The sequence below is a fragment of the Felis catus genome, chromosome A1 (assembly GCF_018350175.1).
Source record: "Felis catus isolate Fca126 chromosome A1, F.catus_Fca126_mat1.0, whole genome shotgun sequence".
Lineage (NCBI taxonomy): Eukaryota > Metazoa > Chordata > Mammalia > Carnivora > Felidae > Felis > Felis catus.
The window spans coordinates 115,429,501-115,442,576 of NC_058368.1; the positions used below are offsets into that span (position 1 = coordinate 115,429,501).

The 13,076-nt window shown below is 46.6% G+C and overlaps 1 protein-coding gene across 6 annotated transcripts; it reads right to left on the reverse strand.

Annotated features, from left to right (window-relative positions):
• Positions 1–51: 51 nt before the first annotated feature.
• SPATA24 (spermatogenesis associated 24) lies at positions 52–5,412 on the reverse strand. Of its 6 annotated transcripts, XM_045059762.1 has the most exons (7): positions 5,255–5,395; positions 4,909–5,005; positions 4,012–4,077; positions 3,654–3,784; positions 3,491–3,561; positions 488–590; positions 52–406 (listed from the first exon to the last, which is right to left on the reverse strand). In XM_045059762.1, exons 2-7 carry the CDS (start codon positions 4,912–4,914, stop codon positions 67–69), a joined length of 717 nt encoding a protein of 238 aa, XP_044915697.1. In that variant the 5' UTR covers positions 4,915–5,005; positions 5,255–5,395; the 3' UTR covers positions 52–66. The 6 variants fall into 6 exon arrangements, with proteins under 6 accessions (XP_044915697.1, XP_023111483.2, XP_019688493.2 ...); XM_023255715.2 differs by lacking the exon at positions 4,909–5,005 and having other exon boundaries at positions 52–391; positions 5,255–5,412; XM_019832934.3 differs by lacking the exon at positions 4,909–5,005 and having other exon boundaries at positions 5,255–5,412.
• Between the last annotated feature and the right edge of the window lie 7,664 nt (positions 5,413–13,076).

Consider the following 13,076-nt stretch of genomic DNA (forward strand, 5'->3'; position numbering starts at 1 on the left):
GCCTGGAAAGTAGTGGTCCAAGGCCTGTCCCCCACCCAGTCCCTGGTAACTTGATTCTCCCTTCTGTCATGAAGGCCCAGGAGGCAGGCAGGGAGAAAAAAAAAGAGTGCCTTCTGCCTCTTTTCTGGGAGTCAGGGCACCGGTGAGGCCTGACGTGGCAGAAGCAGAAACCCACAGGGATGGGGACCCCCACAGCAGAGAAGGCAGAGGTCCAGCATTACAGCTACAGAACAGGAAGGTGAAGACAATTTTATTTTTCCCTGGGATGCTGGTGGCTCCGGGCCTGACGCGTCCCCGAGGCTTTCTTATGCTTCTGGTCCAGCACTTGGGCCATGTAGTTCTCCTGTTGCTTCTGGATCCGGTAGTCAGACATGTGATTCCTGCAATGGAGCTGGCTGGGCATGGGCTGGGGACAGTCTAGGGTAGGGACCAGAGAGCTGGCTCCCTACTTCCATCAACAACCCCCAGCCTAGCCCAGACGCCTCACCTGAAGATCTGTTTCTGCTGGCTGATAACTTGCTGCAACTCCTTAATCTCATTCTCTTTGCCATTAAGTATATCTTCTTGCTTTATAATGTGAGACTCAATTTCTGTGGGGGAGAGAGGCAGGGAGAAGGCGTGGTTCCCATCCGAAGGGCTCCTTCCTGAGATAAGGCATTCATTCCCTTATGGGTCTTTTTAGAACTTGGCTCTCCTGACCCAGGGGTTCTCCACAAGTAGCTGTTAACATCATGGTAAGAATGAGTTTATTATGGCGTTTTGATAGCATGGTGACTGAGTGGCACAATGTCTGCTGAATGTGTCAGTGACTTTACAACTCTATTCTGGACCAGGTGACTCACATGAGGGCAGGAAAAGGCCTCTGCAGAGAGGTGGACAGTGCTGCCCAAAGGCAGGAGGATGAATGGCTCCTGTCCCTAACTCCTGCTGATCTTCACAGCTATCACCTCCTTGGCAAGACACTTCCTAGTTTAAAGTACAACCTCTCCCAATAGTTCCTATCCCTTTTTCCTGCTTTCTTTTTCTTCTTAGCACTTATACCTAATATACCACATATTTTACTCACTTTTCTTCTCTACTAGGATTTACATCCATGAAATCCATAATGATAAATATTATTTAAATTTACTGCTTTAACCCTAAGGCCTAAAATTGTACCTGGCACATAGAAGGTGCACGATAAATTTATTTGTGGAATGAATGACCAGGATATCCTCTGGGGAGTTAGGACTTAGAAACATCACTTAGTTCAGTCATCTCAATCCAACCAGACGTACTGAGGGCCAGCTGGATGCCCAGACTTGTGCTAGGGCTTAAGGAGAGAAGACAGGGCCCCTACCCTCAAGGAGGCAGCTCCTGAAAGAGAGTTAAAACTCAGGAACTGATCAGAGAACAGAGGGTGATGTTTTAGCAGTGTTAATATTGATGAGACAGTATTGCTACTTTGGGCAAGTTGCCTCCTCTTCTAGACCCATTTTCTCATCTGCTGACAGGGACAGCACAGGGGCGTGAGGTGAGAGGAGATAGTGGTGACAAAGCTTACCCCAAATTAAGTGCTTATTAGATGCAAGGATGATTTTTGTGTCTTGCATCAAAATCGAAAGAGGTTGTAGGGATGGGGGGAGGCGGTGCTTCATTTACATAAACTGACCCTTGGGGAGCCCTGGAAAATTCTGATCCTCCTAGGAAGAAAATCCCACCACCTTTAAAGATTAGACAAATATTAACTAGAACACAAGGTCTAAAAAATGTAGAAATGCTGAAGTATTTAAGGTTTCAGAAGAGAAGATTTGGTAAAAAGTTAATGCACAGCATAGAAAAGAGGAGACAAAGACACAGGAGAAGGAAGAGAATGAAAATGAGCTCACTCGGTCATAGGACCACGCCTATTGAACCTTCTTCCCCAGGTCACGCAGATTGATTGATTGTGAAGTTCTTTTGGGAAAAGGCATCAGAAATTTATGTGAATCTTTTAAAATAAGTTAGAGATGAATTTAAAATAAATAGCACCCACAGAGAGAATGGTTAGAAAATCCCTTTGAGAAAAATAAGAAACTATGTAAGTATAAAAAACAAACTAAAACCACAAAAAGGGAGGTTCTCCAACCTGGCCAACAGGCCAGGGGGAGGCTCAGGTCATGAGATTTGCTCAGGTGAGGGCTTGTGTCCCACTGGAGGGGTCTGGGACATTCTGGGGGAGGGCAGCCAGGTTCCATCCCCATAGCATACACACACACACACACACACACACACACACACACACACACACACACCTTCCACAAGCAGACATAGAACCCCGTGGCTTTGGCTAATCTCTAGGAAATGCTCGAGTACCACCACAAAAGAACTCTAGGTTTCTTTTAGGGAAGTATGGGGACAGGCAGAGAGACAGGAAGGAGTGGGGTCTGGTGGCCTTGGGTACAGAGGCAGTGACTGCCTGCTGGGCCCCAGGAGGCCCTACTGAGAGCCCTTGGTCAAACAGCCACAAGGCCTGTCAGCCCACCTAGTCAGATCAAGATATCGGCCTGTTGGCATCTTATTAGTAAGAGTACTCACCAAGGGAGAGAGGGCTGGATTGGTGGGTATGGGGTGCCCAAGACTTCAGGTGACAATCCATCAGAAGGGACTCTGAATCTCTTTTGGAATTGGGCTCTGGTCTCTGGCCTACTCAAAATCTGCTGCAATGTATGAAGCAGATGTTGCATGTGGAATTCAGATCTGTTCCTTAAACCAGGTAAGGGGAATTTAGTGTTCTGGGAAACTGAAAGGCATTCCTGGGATCTAGAGACACTGGGTGGCTGACAGAAAGTGCCCCACAGCTCATGGCACCAAGTGAGCCAACAAGGAGCCACATACATCTGCACAGAGCAGAGATGAAAACTAATGGCCTATGGACATATTATACTTAGCCTATACAATAGTTTTAAAATTTCTAAATCAGTTGCCAACACTAAAAAGTCAGAAAAGTTTCCATGAAAAACTGGCTTCCAGTTTCTTTTTTAAGGATCTGACAATACTGCCCCCCTCCTCCCCAGAGCAGAGGCACTAAGCCCTTGAGAGAGGGCACGGCTCTTCTGTCACCACCGTCCCTACCCCTCCCTACTGGGTTCCTAGCAGTCAGCTCCCAGATAGGACTGTGCTTGCCCTGCTGTTCCTCTTGTAACAGGTATGAGTGAAGTACACTATTTCTAATACCCATCAAAAGTGGGAAAACAAAAGTTGGACTAAAAGGTCGTATGTTTCAAGAAAAATGGGAGCGAGCCCATTCCTTTATGGCCATGAAGAATATTGTACACCAACTGCTTCCCTCATTTCCGTGGCCTGCCTGGTCCCTGAAGGCCTTTGCGATGGTGTGGCCCGCCTGGGCCTCCTGGTATCCTCAGCCGGGGGCAGAAGTTGGGGTGAAACCCTGCCCTTGACACAGGCACTGCGCTGTTAGGGAAGAGCCCATGTATGTAAGCGTGGGGGGGAGCACGGGCCTCCCGCCTACCATTGCACTTGGTGATGAGCTGGTCCTTCTTACTGGATTCCTGCAGGGCTCTGCTCTTGACACTGGAGAGCCTGGGTGGAGAAGATAAGACAAGAGAGGGTGGGAAGGCTGACAGGCAGCCTGGACCCCCAACCCTTCACAACCCTTTGAAAGGCCCACTCACGCTTTTTCAAAAGCCAGCTTCTCTTTCTCCAGCTGTTTAGATAGCACCTCTACCTCTCCGAGGGCAAATTGCAACTTCTCCTCTTCCTTGGCCAGGAGGACCTTGGTCTTGGCATGGGCAGCTTTCTCTTCCTGCAGGAACAGAAAGCAGTGACCTCATTACCCCTGAGCTACCCTAGGTCTCCTAGGTTCCATTAACAGCTCCATTTCTCAGACAGGCATATAGAAGCCAGGGTACAGGAAGATCCTGTCCTCACTACTAGGGCAGAAAGCTGTCAGAGGCCAATAATAACTGTGCCCATCCACAGGGATCCCAGGAAATGGGGGAAGATCAGGAGCCCACAGAGGCACTTACTTACCACCAGCTTCTTTTCCACTGCCTGGAACTCTTCTTTACTGACAAAATTTTCATCCTGGAGAACCATCTGCAACAGAGCCTGGCTCAGGGAGGGCCTGGGGCTGGTGTTGAAGGGGTACTCGCTAGGGACCAGGACCAAGGTTAGACAATGGGATGATACCCAGGGCACCTAGGATGAGACTTGGGCTCTGAACAGGGAGAATTTGGTTCCATAAGATTCACAGAGGCTCAGCTCTAGGTCCTGCCCTCAAGGAGCAACCAGTTTGATATAGGAGATAGCCCATGGCCAGTACTTCTAACACAGCGTGCACTATGATGGAGAAGCACAAAAGGCTGTGGTGCCCAGAGGAGGCCCCTGGTCTGGGGAAGGGTCAGACCTGCTTCTGGAGAAGGGGTCATCAGACATGAGCTCTGACTGGTAAACAGGGGTGGGCAAGAAGAGGGGGTGGAACAGAAAAGTGTTCTAGATGGTGAGAACAGACATGCAAAGGCCAGCTGCAAAGAAGAGCTGGGTACCCTCAGGGAACTGCAGGGAATTGAATGCCTAGAGCTGCACGCACCCCTCAGGGTGAGAAATAGATGTTAAGTCAGTTTTGTTTCTGAGATGGAGATATCTCCCAGCTCTCTTATCAAGATAGAAAATAAAAACAGAAAAACCATGAACTTCAGCTGGCCAAGACTTTACCATGCCTGTCCAGGTAATCTGTGGCTCCAATGCTTTGAACTCATGAACTAGGATTTGACTCAGAAGGCAAAAGCAAAGGGACATTAAAGGGTCGCAGGCCCTTAAGTTAACATGTGCAAGGGACAAACCTGTGCTTACTGCACTCAAAATGGCGCTGCATTAGACACTGGGGAGGAGATGTCCATAATGGAAAACGCGTAATAGTTTCAATACCTGCATCTGAGAACCCCGGGGAAGCCAATGAAGTCATCTCCAATTAGAAGTGGGGAAAGTGAGGCTCAGTGAATACACGGGGAGATATCTAGTAGGCCTTACACAACCAGACAGGGAGTAGAAAGCAACTTAATTTTGTTTAAATCCCCAGGAAAATAATCATGAAGACCTTGACCCTTTTTGGCTCCACCCCTACCAGCCAGAACATACTCGGGCCCCGCCTCCTCCTGATTACGCCATTGGCAATGTGCTCTAAGCTCGCCATCGGCGTCGGGACAGGGTCTGGCCCCGCCCCCGCCATTTAGGTGTCCGGTCCGGCCCTCCCCCAGCTCTTCGGGCTGCATACCACATTCCTCAGCTGGTGAATCAGTTCCTCCTGAGACTCGATCACGTCCCGCAGTTGATCGAAAGCGAGACACACTGATCCTGACCCCCCCTGCGACCACCCGAGGGGCGTCGCCATCTTTCCCCCCCGCCAGCTCGTTGGAAATGTCTCTGGGCGCCTCACCCACAGACGTTCACCAATGAGAATGGGACGCCATAGAGCACCTTGGCAACCGGGGGCGGGGACTTTCTTTGTTAGTAGGGATGGAGCCCGCCTCTTAAAGGAGCCACTCTCTCAAAAGCACAGCCTTCCCGTGGAGGAACTTCTAACAACCCTTAGGGATTTTAGTTTATAGTTTATGTGCACACCTGTTTTATCTTGTGTTCGTCACGCAGACCTGAGGAGCAGACGGGGCACGGTTTGGTGAACAGCCCTCACTCAGACAAGGCCCTCAGCCTTATCCCAGAGCCTGTTAAACTGCAAGACCTGTGAAGCAAGAGCCAGCTAAGGCAACTCCTGCATGTTTGACGTTAACAGCCCTCTTTCTCCCACCCTAATCTCTGGATTTCACCCAGAGTATGAGACTCCAGCCTCCTGTGATTTCTTTTACAAGTACGAATACATTTAGTGTTTAGGTAATCTGAACCCAAGCAATGAAGGGAAGCACAGACCAGAAAAGGAGAGTGGCCTCACCCAAGATGAAGAGTCCTCCTCATACTCTGGTACCAGGTTGTTGGTAGCCACATTGGAGCCAGGTGCCACCATGTCAAAGTGCCGGGGACGGCCCTGAGAGATCAGGAGAACTGAAGAGGGGCATGAAAGACACGGAGAATGGAGGTAGACAAGGATAAAGTGATCACACATCCCCATTGAGGATATAGGGGGAGTCATCACATCCCCATTGAAGGCTTTCTTCAAAACCCAAATAAGATTAAATAAGCTTAGGAAAAATCGGAGCAAATATTCACTGAGTATTCACTATTCTGTGGCACCATTAAGCTTTTTCATGTGATCTTCACAATAACTTTGGGAAGTAGGTTATAATACCTTTAACCAGGTTCTATGAGAATGAGTAACTTGCCAAGGTCAGGTTTTAACACAGAAAGTTTGATTTCAGAGTCCATGTTCTTAACCATGATGCTGTGTTACATTTTTGTTGAACATATTGGATACTAAAGTTATGGAAATTGAAACCCCCCAGGCAAGAAATGACTATATTAAGGAGTTTGGAAAAAGTGTTATCAGTGACCAGGAAGGGAAGTTGAAAATTCAGGTGGGCCACTCAGGCTGCTTCCCAAAGCTCCTTAGGGACCTATTTTGGGGTTGGAATTTGTGGCCTGATAAATGTGACCATTCCTGTGAGTCTCCCAGTGGTAGCCCTTGTTTTATCTTTCCTTGTTTCTTGTTTTTGTTCTCACATCCTTGAGAGCAAGGCCTTTTCTGTTGACCAATCTTAAAGGGCCTAGAGCAGTACCATCCAATAAAATGTAGGTGATGGATATAGTCTATATCTGCACTGTCCAATACTGCAGCCACTAGCCACATTTGGCTGTTTAGCACTTGAAATGTGGCTCATGAGACTTGAGGAATTGTTTTAAATTATTAAAAGTTTTAATTAGTTAACATTTTAATTTAAATAGCCATAGTGGCTTGTGGCTCCTGTGTTGGACAGCAAGGGCCTAGAAGGTGTCTTGTAGGTTGCGTGCCTCAGCACAGCGCCTTCTTGGAGTTTTGTCTATTGAATGTGAGTGTTCATCTGAATCACCCTGGACAAAGCTGCACATTCCTCTGGGGCAGGAATACCTGGATTCCCCCCTTGAACTGTCTCTTCTCTCTCAAGTCTTTAATGAGATGCTACTTCTTTTTTTTAAGTTTATTTATTTATTTTGGGGGAGAGAGAGAGCATGAGCAGGGGAGGGGCGGTGGTTGGGGGAAAAAGACTGAATCCCCAGCGCAGAGCCTGCTGCAGGGCTTGAACCCATGAAACCATGAGATCATGACCTGAGCCGAAATCAAGAGTCAGACTCTTAACCAACAGAGCCACCCAGGCACCCCTGAAATGCTAATTTGATAACCCTTGCCATTCACATTCACCTCCAGAAGTTGGAATAGGCTGCCCCTCAGGGCAAAACTCTGGAGTGTAGTAGTCTCCACCAGCCAATTCCCCGGGGAGGGAAGGTTGTGAGCAAGAGAGAACCCTGGATCCAGGTCTGCACCCTGCATACCAGCATGAACATGACAGATTGTCCTCTGGTTGAGGATTGCCACAGACTCCCCCTCTGTATGTCAACAAACACTCCAGGCTCCTGGCCGGCCAGGGCTCAGTAAAACTCAGGATGGCAAACAGCTCTGTGATCCTGCCCCGGAAAGTGTTGCCTTTCTGCACAGGGTTGTCCTTCTGGTTGATGTTCCCATTTTCTGTTGCTGTATAACTAACCACCTAAAATTTACAGCTTAAAAAAAAATCATTTTGCTCAGGGATCTTCCATTTAGGCGGGGTTCAATAGTGAAAGTTCATCTCTGCTCCATGATGTGGTATCAGATGGGATTTTGGTGGGGGGACTGGGAAAGGAGAGGCTAGAAATTCTGTTTCCAAGGTGGCTCATTGATATAACTGGCAAATTTAGTGCTATCAGCAGGGAACGCATTTGAGCCTGAGGACCAAGTTTCTTGTCCCTCTCCATGGGCTATTTAGGCTTTCTCATAGCATGGTGATTAGGTTTAAGAGAAAGCATCCAAAGTGATAGTTAATGGAAGATGGCCGGGGCACCTGGGTGGCTCACTCGGTTAAGTGTCTGCCTTCGGCTCAGGTCATGATCTCACAGTTTGTGGGTTTGAGCCCCGCTTTGGGCTATGTGCTGACATCTTGCCCAGAGCCTGGAGTCTGCTTCAGATTCTGTGTCTCCTTCTCTCTCTGCCCCTCCCCCGCTTGCTCTCTGTCTCTCAAAAATAAATAAATGTTAAAAAAAACTAACAACAAAAAAAAGGAAATGGAAGATGGCCACTTCCTTAAGGCTTAGGCCTAAAAAACAGTACAGTGTAATTTCTGCTATTTTCTATTTGTCAGGAGGCCTCAGGGCTCAGATTCAAGGAGAGGGGACACATCCCACTGTAGTTTCAAAGAATTTGGGCTGCACTTCCAGCCAATGTGCAGATGACTTGTCATTTCTTTAAGGTTCAGCTCAGATAAACCCAGAATGAAACTTAGTCTAGTGGGGGAGACAATCATCAAATAAATACTTACTTAAATCCTAAATTAAGTCATTATCCAAATAAATAATATTATAGCTATGACAGGTGCTGAGAGGAATGGGTATTTTTTTTAAATGTTTACTTATATTTAAGAGAAAGAGAGAGCGCAAGCGGCAGAGGGGCAGAGACAGGGAGAGAGAATCTGAAGCAGGCTCTGGGCTCTGAGCTGTCAGCAGAGCCTGTTGTGGGGCTTGAACTCACAAACTACAAGATCATAACCTGAGCTGAAGTCAGACGCTTAACCGACTGAGCCACCCAGGCGCTCCCGTATTTTTTTTTTTTAAGTAGGCTCCAGGCCTGATGTGGGACTTGAACTGACGACCTACTATTAATAAGAGTCATATGCTCTACCTAGGGGTGACTCTGCTGACAGCACAGAGCTCGCTTTGGATCCTCTGTCTCCCTCTCTCTCTGCCCCTCCCCAGCTTGTGCTCTCTTTCTCTCAAAAATAAATAAACATTAAAAAAAAAAAAGTCATATGCTCTTTTAAATGAGCCAGCTAGGTGCCCTGGAATGAAAGTATTTTAAAGGGAGATTTTGCCCCGTCTGGAGTGTCAGGGAAGGCTTCTGTGTGGAAGTGGGATTTTGAGCTGAAACCTATTAAGATAAACCAGGAGGCACTTAACAAAGGAGGCAGGGGCAGGTGAGTGGGAAAGGGTTTCAGAAAGAGAGAATAGTATATGTAAGGTCCCTGGGGCAAAAGGGATTGGCAGAGTGTAGTAATTAAGAGGCTAGTATGGGGGCACCCGGGTGGCTCAGTCAGTTTAGCGTCTGATTCTTGATTGCAGCTCAGGTCATGATCTCATTCTCTTCTCTCTCAAAAAATAAAGTTAAAAAAAAAAAAAACCTCAAAAAAAGAAAAAAGGCTAGTTTGGCAGAAAAGAAAAAGATAGATGTACAGGGCAAGCAGGGTCAGTGGCCAGAAACTTGGTAGAACCTTGTTAAGCATTAGACCCCGTAAAGAACTTTGATGGTTTTTATTCTTGGAGCAAAAGAAAGCTACTGAAATATTTTAAGCGAGAGGGTGACATAATTTATGCTCTGGGAAGGTCTCTCTGGTTGCAGCAAGGTGTACAGATTGGAAGTGGCCCTGAGTAGATGCACAGAGACTACTTAAGAAGCTATTGCAGTTTTTATCAGAAAAAGCGGCTGGTAGTTTGGGAGTCAGCTGGTGTCAGAGGAGATGAAGAGAGTAGTTGGATTTAGAATGTTCTGGAGGTCAAACTGATAGGATTTAACGAAGGAGGGGTTACAAGACAAAGGAAGCCAAGGTGTTTGGTTGTCTACTGCTGCAAACTACCCCAAAATGTAACGACTTAAAACAGTAACTATATTGTCATTTGCTCATGACTCGGCGGTTTGAACAGGGCTTGGTGGGACAGGTTATTTCTGTTCTGCCCATCAGCTAAGGTGGCCCAAACAGCTCAGCTTGGATCTTCTGTCTGGGTTCTCAGTCCTTGCTGCCAGCTCACTTGTTTGGTTCTCCTCTCCTCTCCTCTGCCTGGTTTCTCCATGTGGTTAGCTTAGTGGTCTCAGGGTGGTTGGACTTACATGGCAGCTGACTTCTCCTAAGTGCAAAAATGGAAGCTGCTAGTTTTGCCACATTCTTTTGGTTAAAGATCAAAGGCCAGTCCAGATTAGAAAGGGGACTATGCAAGGGCACAAATATTAAGCATGGTCCTTTGGGAGACTTCAAATTAAGTCTACCACACGGTTTCTTGGCTTTCTGACTTTCACACCTGGATCAATGGTGGTGTTATTCATGGAAATGGGAGCACTCAGAGTATTTTTCTGTCTTCTCTTAAAAAAAGAAATCACTGCAGGGACGCCTGAGTGGCTCAGTCGGTTAAGCGTCCAACTTGGGCTCACGTCATGATCTCACATCTGTGGGTTCGAGCCCTGCATCAGGCTCTGTGCTGACAGTGCAGAGTGTGCTTGGGATTCTCTGTCCCTCTCTCTCTGCCCTTCCCCCACTCTCTCTCTCTCTCTTAAAAATAAACATTAAAAAAAATCACTGCATTCTGTAAGAAGGATGATTATATTTCAGGTCTCTCTCCCTCAGAGTTGATTTCACTGAAGCCTCAAACTGGATCACATTCCTGTTAAAGAACCTGAAGGTTTTCTTGATTTCCCCTTTGACATTCATCCCACTGGGGAGCTAACTTGTCTGAAGTTAGCTTTGCCCTCAGATATGAGCTCCAGGAGCTGGAGCTGTGGTGCTGGGTCTCACTTATTCCCCAACCCCCATCTCCAAAGCTCAGCCCACTGGACACACAGTAAGTTCTCCATCTTTGCTGAATTGAATCTCATCTCTATCTTTCTTCAAATGAACGATATTGTTATGAACCATGTACTCTATATTTTGAATTTGTGTTTTTATTTAGTAATCTCTATGCTCAAAGTGGGGCTTGAATGCATGACCCTGAGATCAAAAGTCACATGCTCTTCTGACTGAGCCACACAGGCACCCCCATGTACTGTATTTTTTTTTTTTTTTTTAGTATTTATTTTTGAGAGAGAGAGAGAGAGAGACAGACAGACAGACAGACAGACAGACAGAGTGTGAACAGGGGAGGAGCAGAGAGAGAGGGAGACACAGAATCTGAAGCAGGCTCCAGGCTCTGAGCTGTCAGCACGGAGCCCAATGCAGGGCTCGAACCCACTAGACGTGAAATCATGACCTGAGCCGAAGTTGGATGCTTAACTGAGCCACCCAGGAGCCCCTGTACTGTATTTTTTAAACCAAGACTTTCCTAAATATGGGTCGTTGGGAACAAGGCCATTAGGGAACTGGGATAACATCTGATTTGGGGGCTAAGTAGTTTAGCTCTGTATGAAGGCTATAATATCCTGCAGCTGCTAGCATCTGCTAGACAAGAAATACAGAATTGGTGATGCCACCAATGTTATCTATTGTTCTAAACATCAATAATTCCACTGATGGATGAGGGAAGACTGTAGCAGAGGAGAGACACTAAGCCTTCTCTAGTCCAACTGGCTCCAAGGGAGTCCAGCATTCTGTGGTGCCTAAGGGTGCCATGGACAAGGGTAAAAGAACAAAGGAAAAATATAGAGCCATTCTTTTTATATAAAATCATTTAATTTCTTTCTCCGTTAAAATACACTCAATCCAGATGCAGTGGATCAGGTGACCAGAGTTCTCAAGATTTGTATTCCACCAGGAGCTGATTCCACCTCTGTCAAACCTGGCTCTGGTCACAGAACATTCACATCTTTAATTCCCAATACTGAGTGTGATGCAAGTGACGTCATCAATATCGAACACATGGGTATATAGTTACGTGGTGGTCACTGCACGAGGTATCAACAATGCAGGCTCAAACATAGGATGTAGAGTAACTTGGCCCTTCCCCAAAATAAATATATTAGAGCACTAAGCTTATACCATAAATAAGTCCAAAATAAATACTAATTAAGAGCTAGCTTCTGTGAGGAACAGGGCATGCAGAGACAATGAACTTGCAGGTGTGGCCAGTTGTAAGAGAAAGCTTCCGGAATCCCAACAATGCCTCCTCACAAAGTCAGTCCTGAGCATGAGGATGAAAATGAGAACAATGCAAGGCTTGGCCAGGCTGCGGGATCCCATGTTCCAGTGGGGTTTGGAGTTCAGTAAAATTTCTAACAGTTTCCAACAGAAAGCATAGCAGTGGCATTTTCTTACCAGTCACTTGTCCCAAGTTGTAAGGCCTGGAGCTGATCAAGGAAATTCAGAAGTTTTCTGGTTTGAGCAGATGAACCTCAGGGTTGCTAATCTGGGGACATGGATTCCTTGAAGTTGCAGTGTCCTCTGTGTGAGAAGGGTTTTCACCCTCCCCTCCTCACTGCTGATCAGGCAGCGTGAAGAGCACTTTCATTCTCATGAATGGGAGCTTCACCTTCTACTTAAGCCACGAGCCCTGCTTTGCCCCACTTCCCCACCTCACACATTCCCATTCCGCATTAATGCTCACAGAAACATGTAGAGCTGCACGCCAAGACAGCAAGAATAAGCCTTACCTAAAGAGTTTATATGTGATCAGGAAACCTTCCAGAAGATGGAGGCAAGAGGAAGACGCTTATTTTACCACCATGTGGACAACCCATCTAAAATAGAACCCAGGAAGTCATAGTTTAGCCATATTTTGGACCATACGAAGTAGATTAAACTATTCTTCAGCCAAAGGCAAATACCGTTCTACTGAGGAAAGCCAGATGTGAGTGTTGTAGTCTATTAGGTAATAAACACAACACTACCATCAGTGCTTTAAAAACAGACAAGAGACCTGACATTTAATGGAGTTAGTTTTGCCTCTATTTAGTATCATCACAGATAATTCATCTCTGCCATGAAATCTATGTCAAGTCAATTTAATTATGGCCCATTTTCTAGCAGAGATTGGAGTTGGGGAGAGAAGAGCTTTGATTTTTATGTGTATAGGAAAACTTTCCATCGGCCTGTTTGGCTCACAGGCATATTGTATAGTATAAATCCCCTCAATTACTCAGAAAGGATCCAGGAAGTCCCCCAAACCAGGAAGATAGATCTAGTTGGGCAGAAAAATCTGGCGTTTCTAGAACTGCTCCCTCCCAC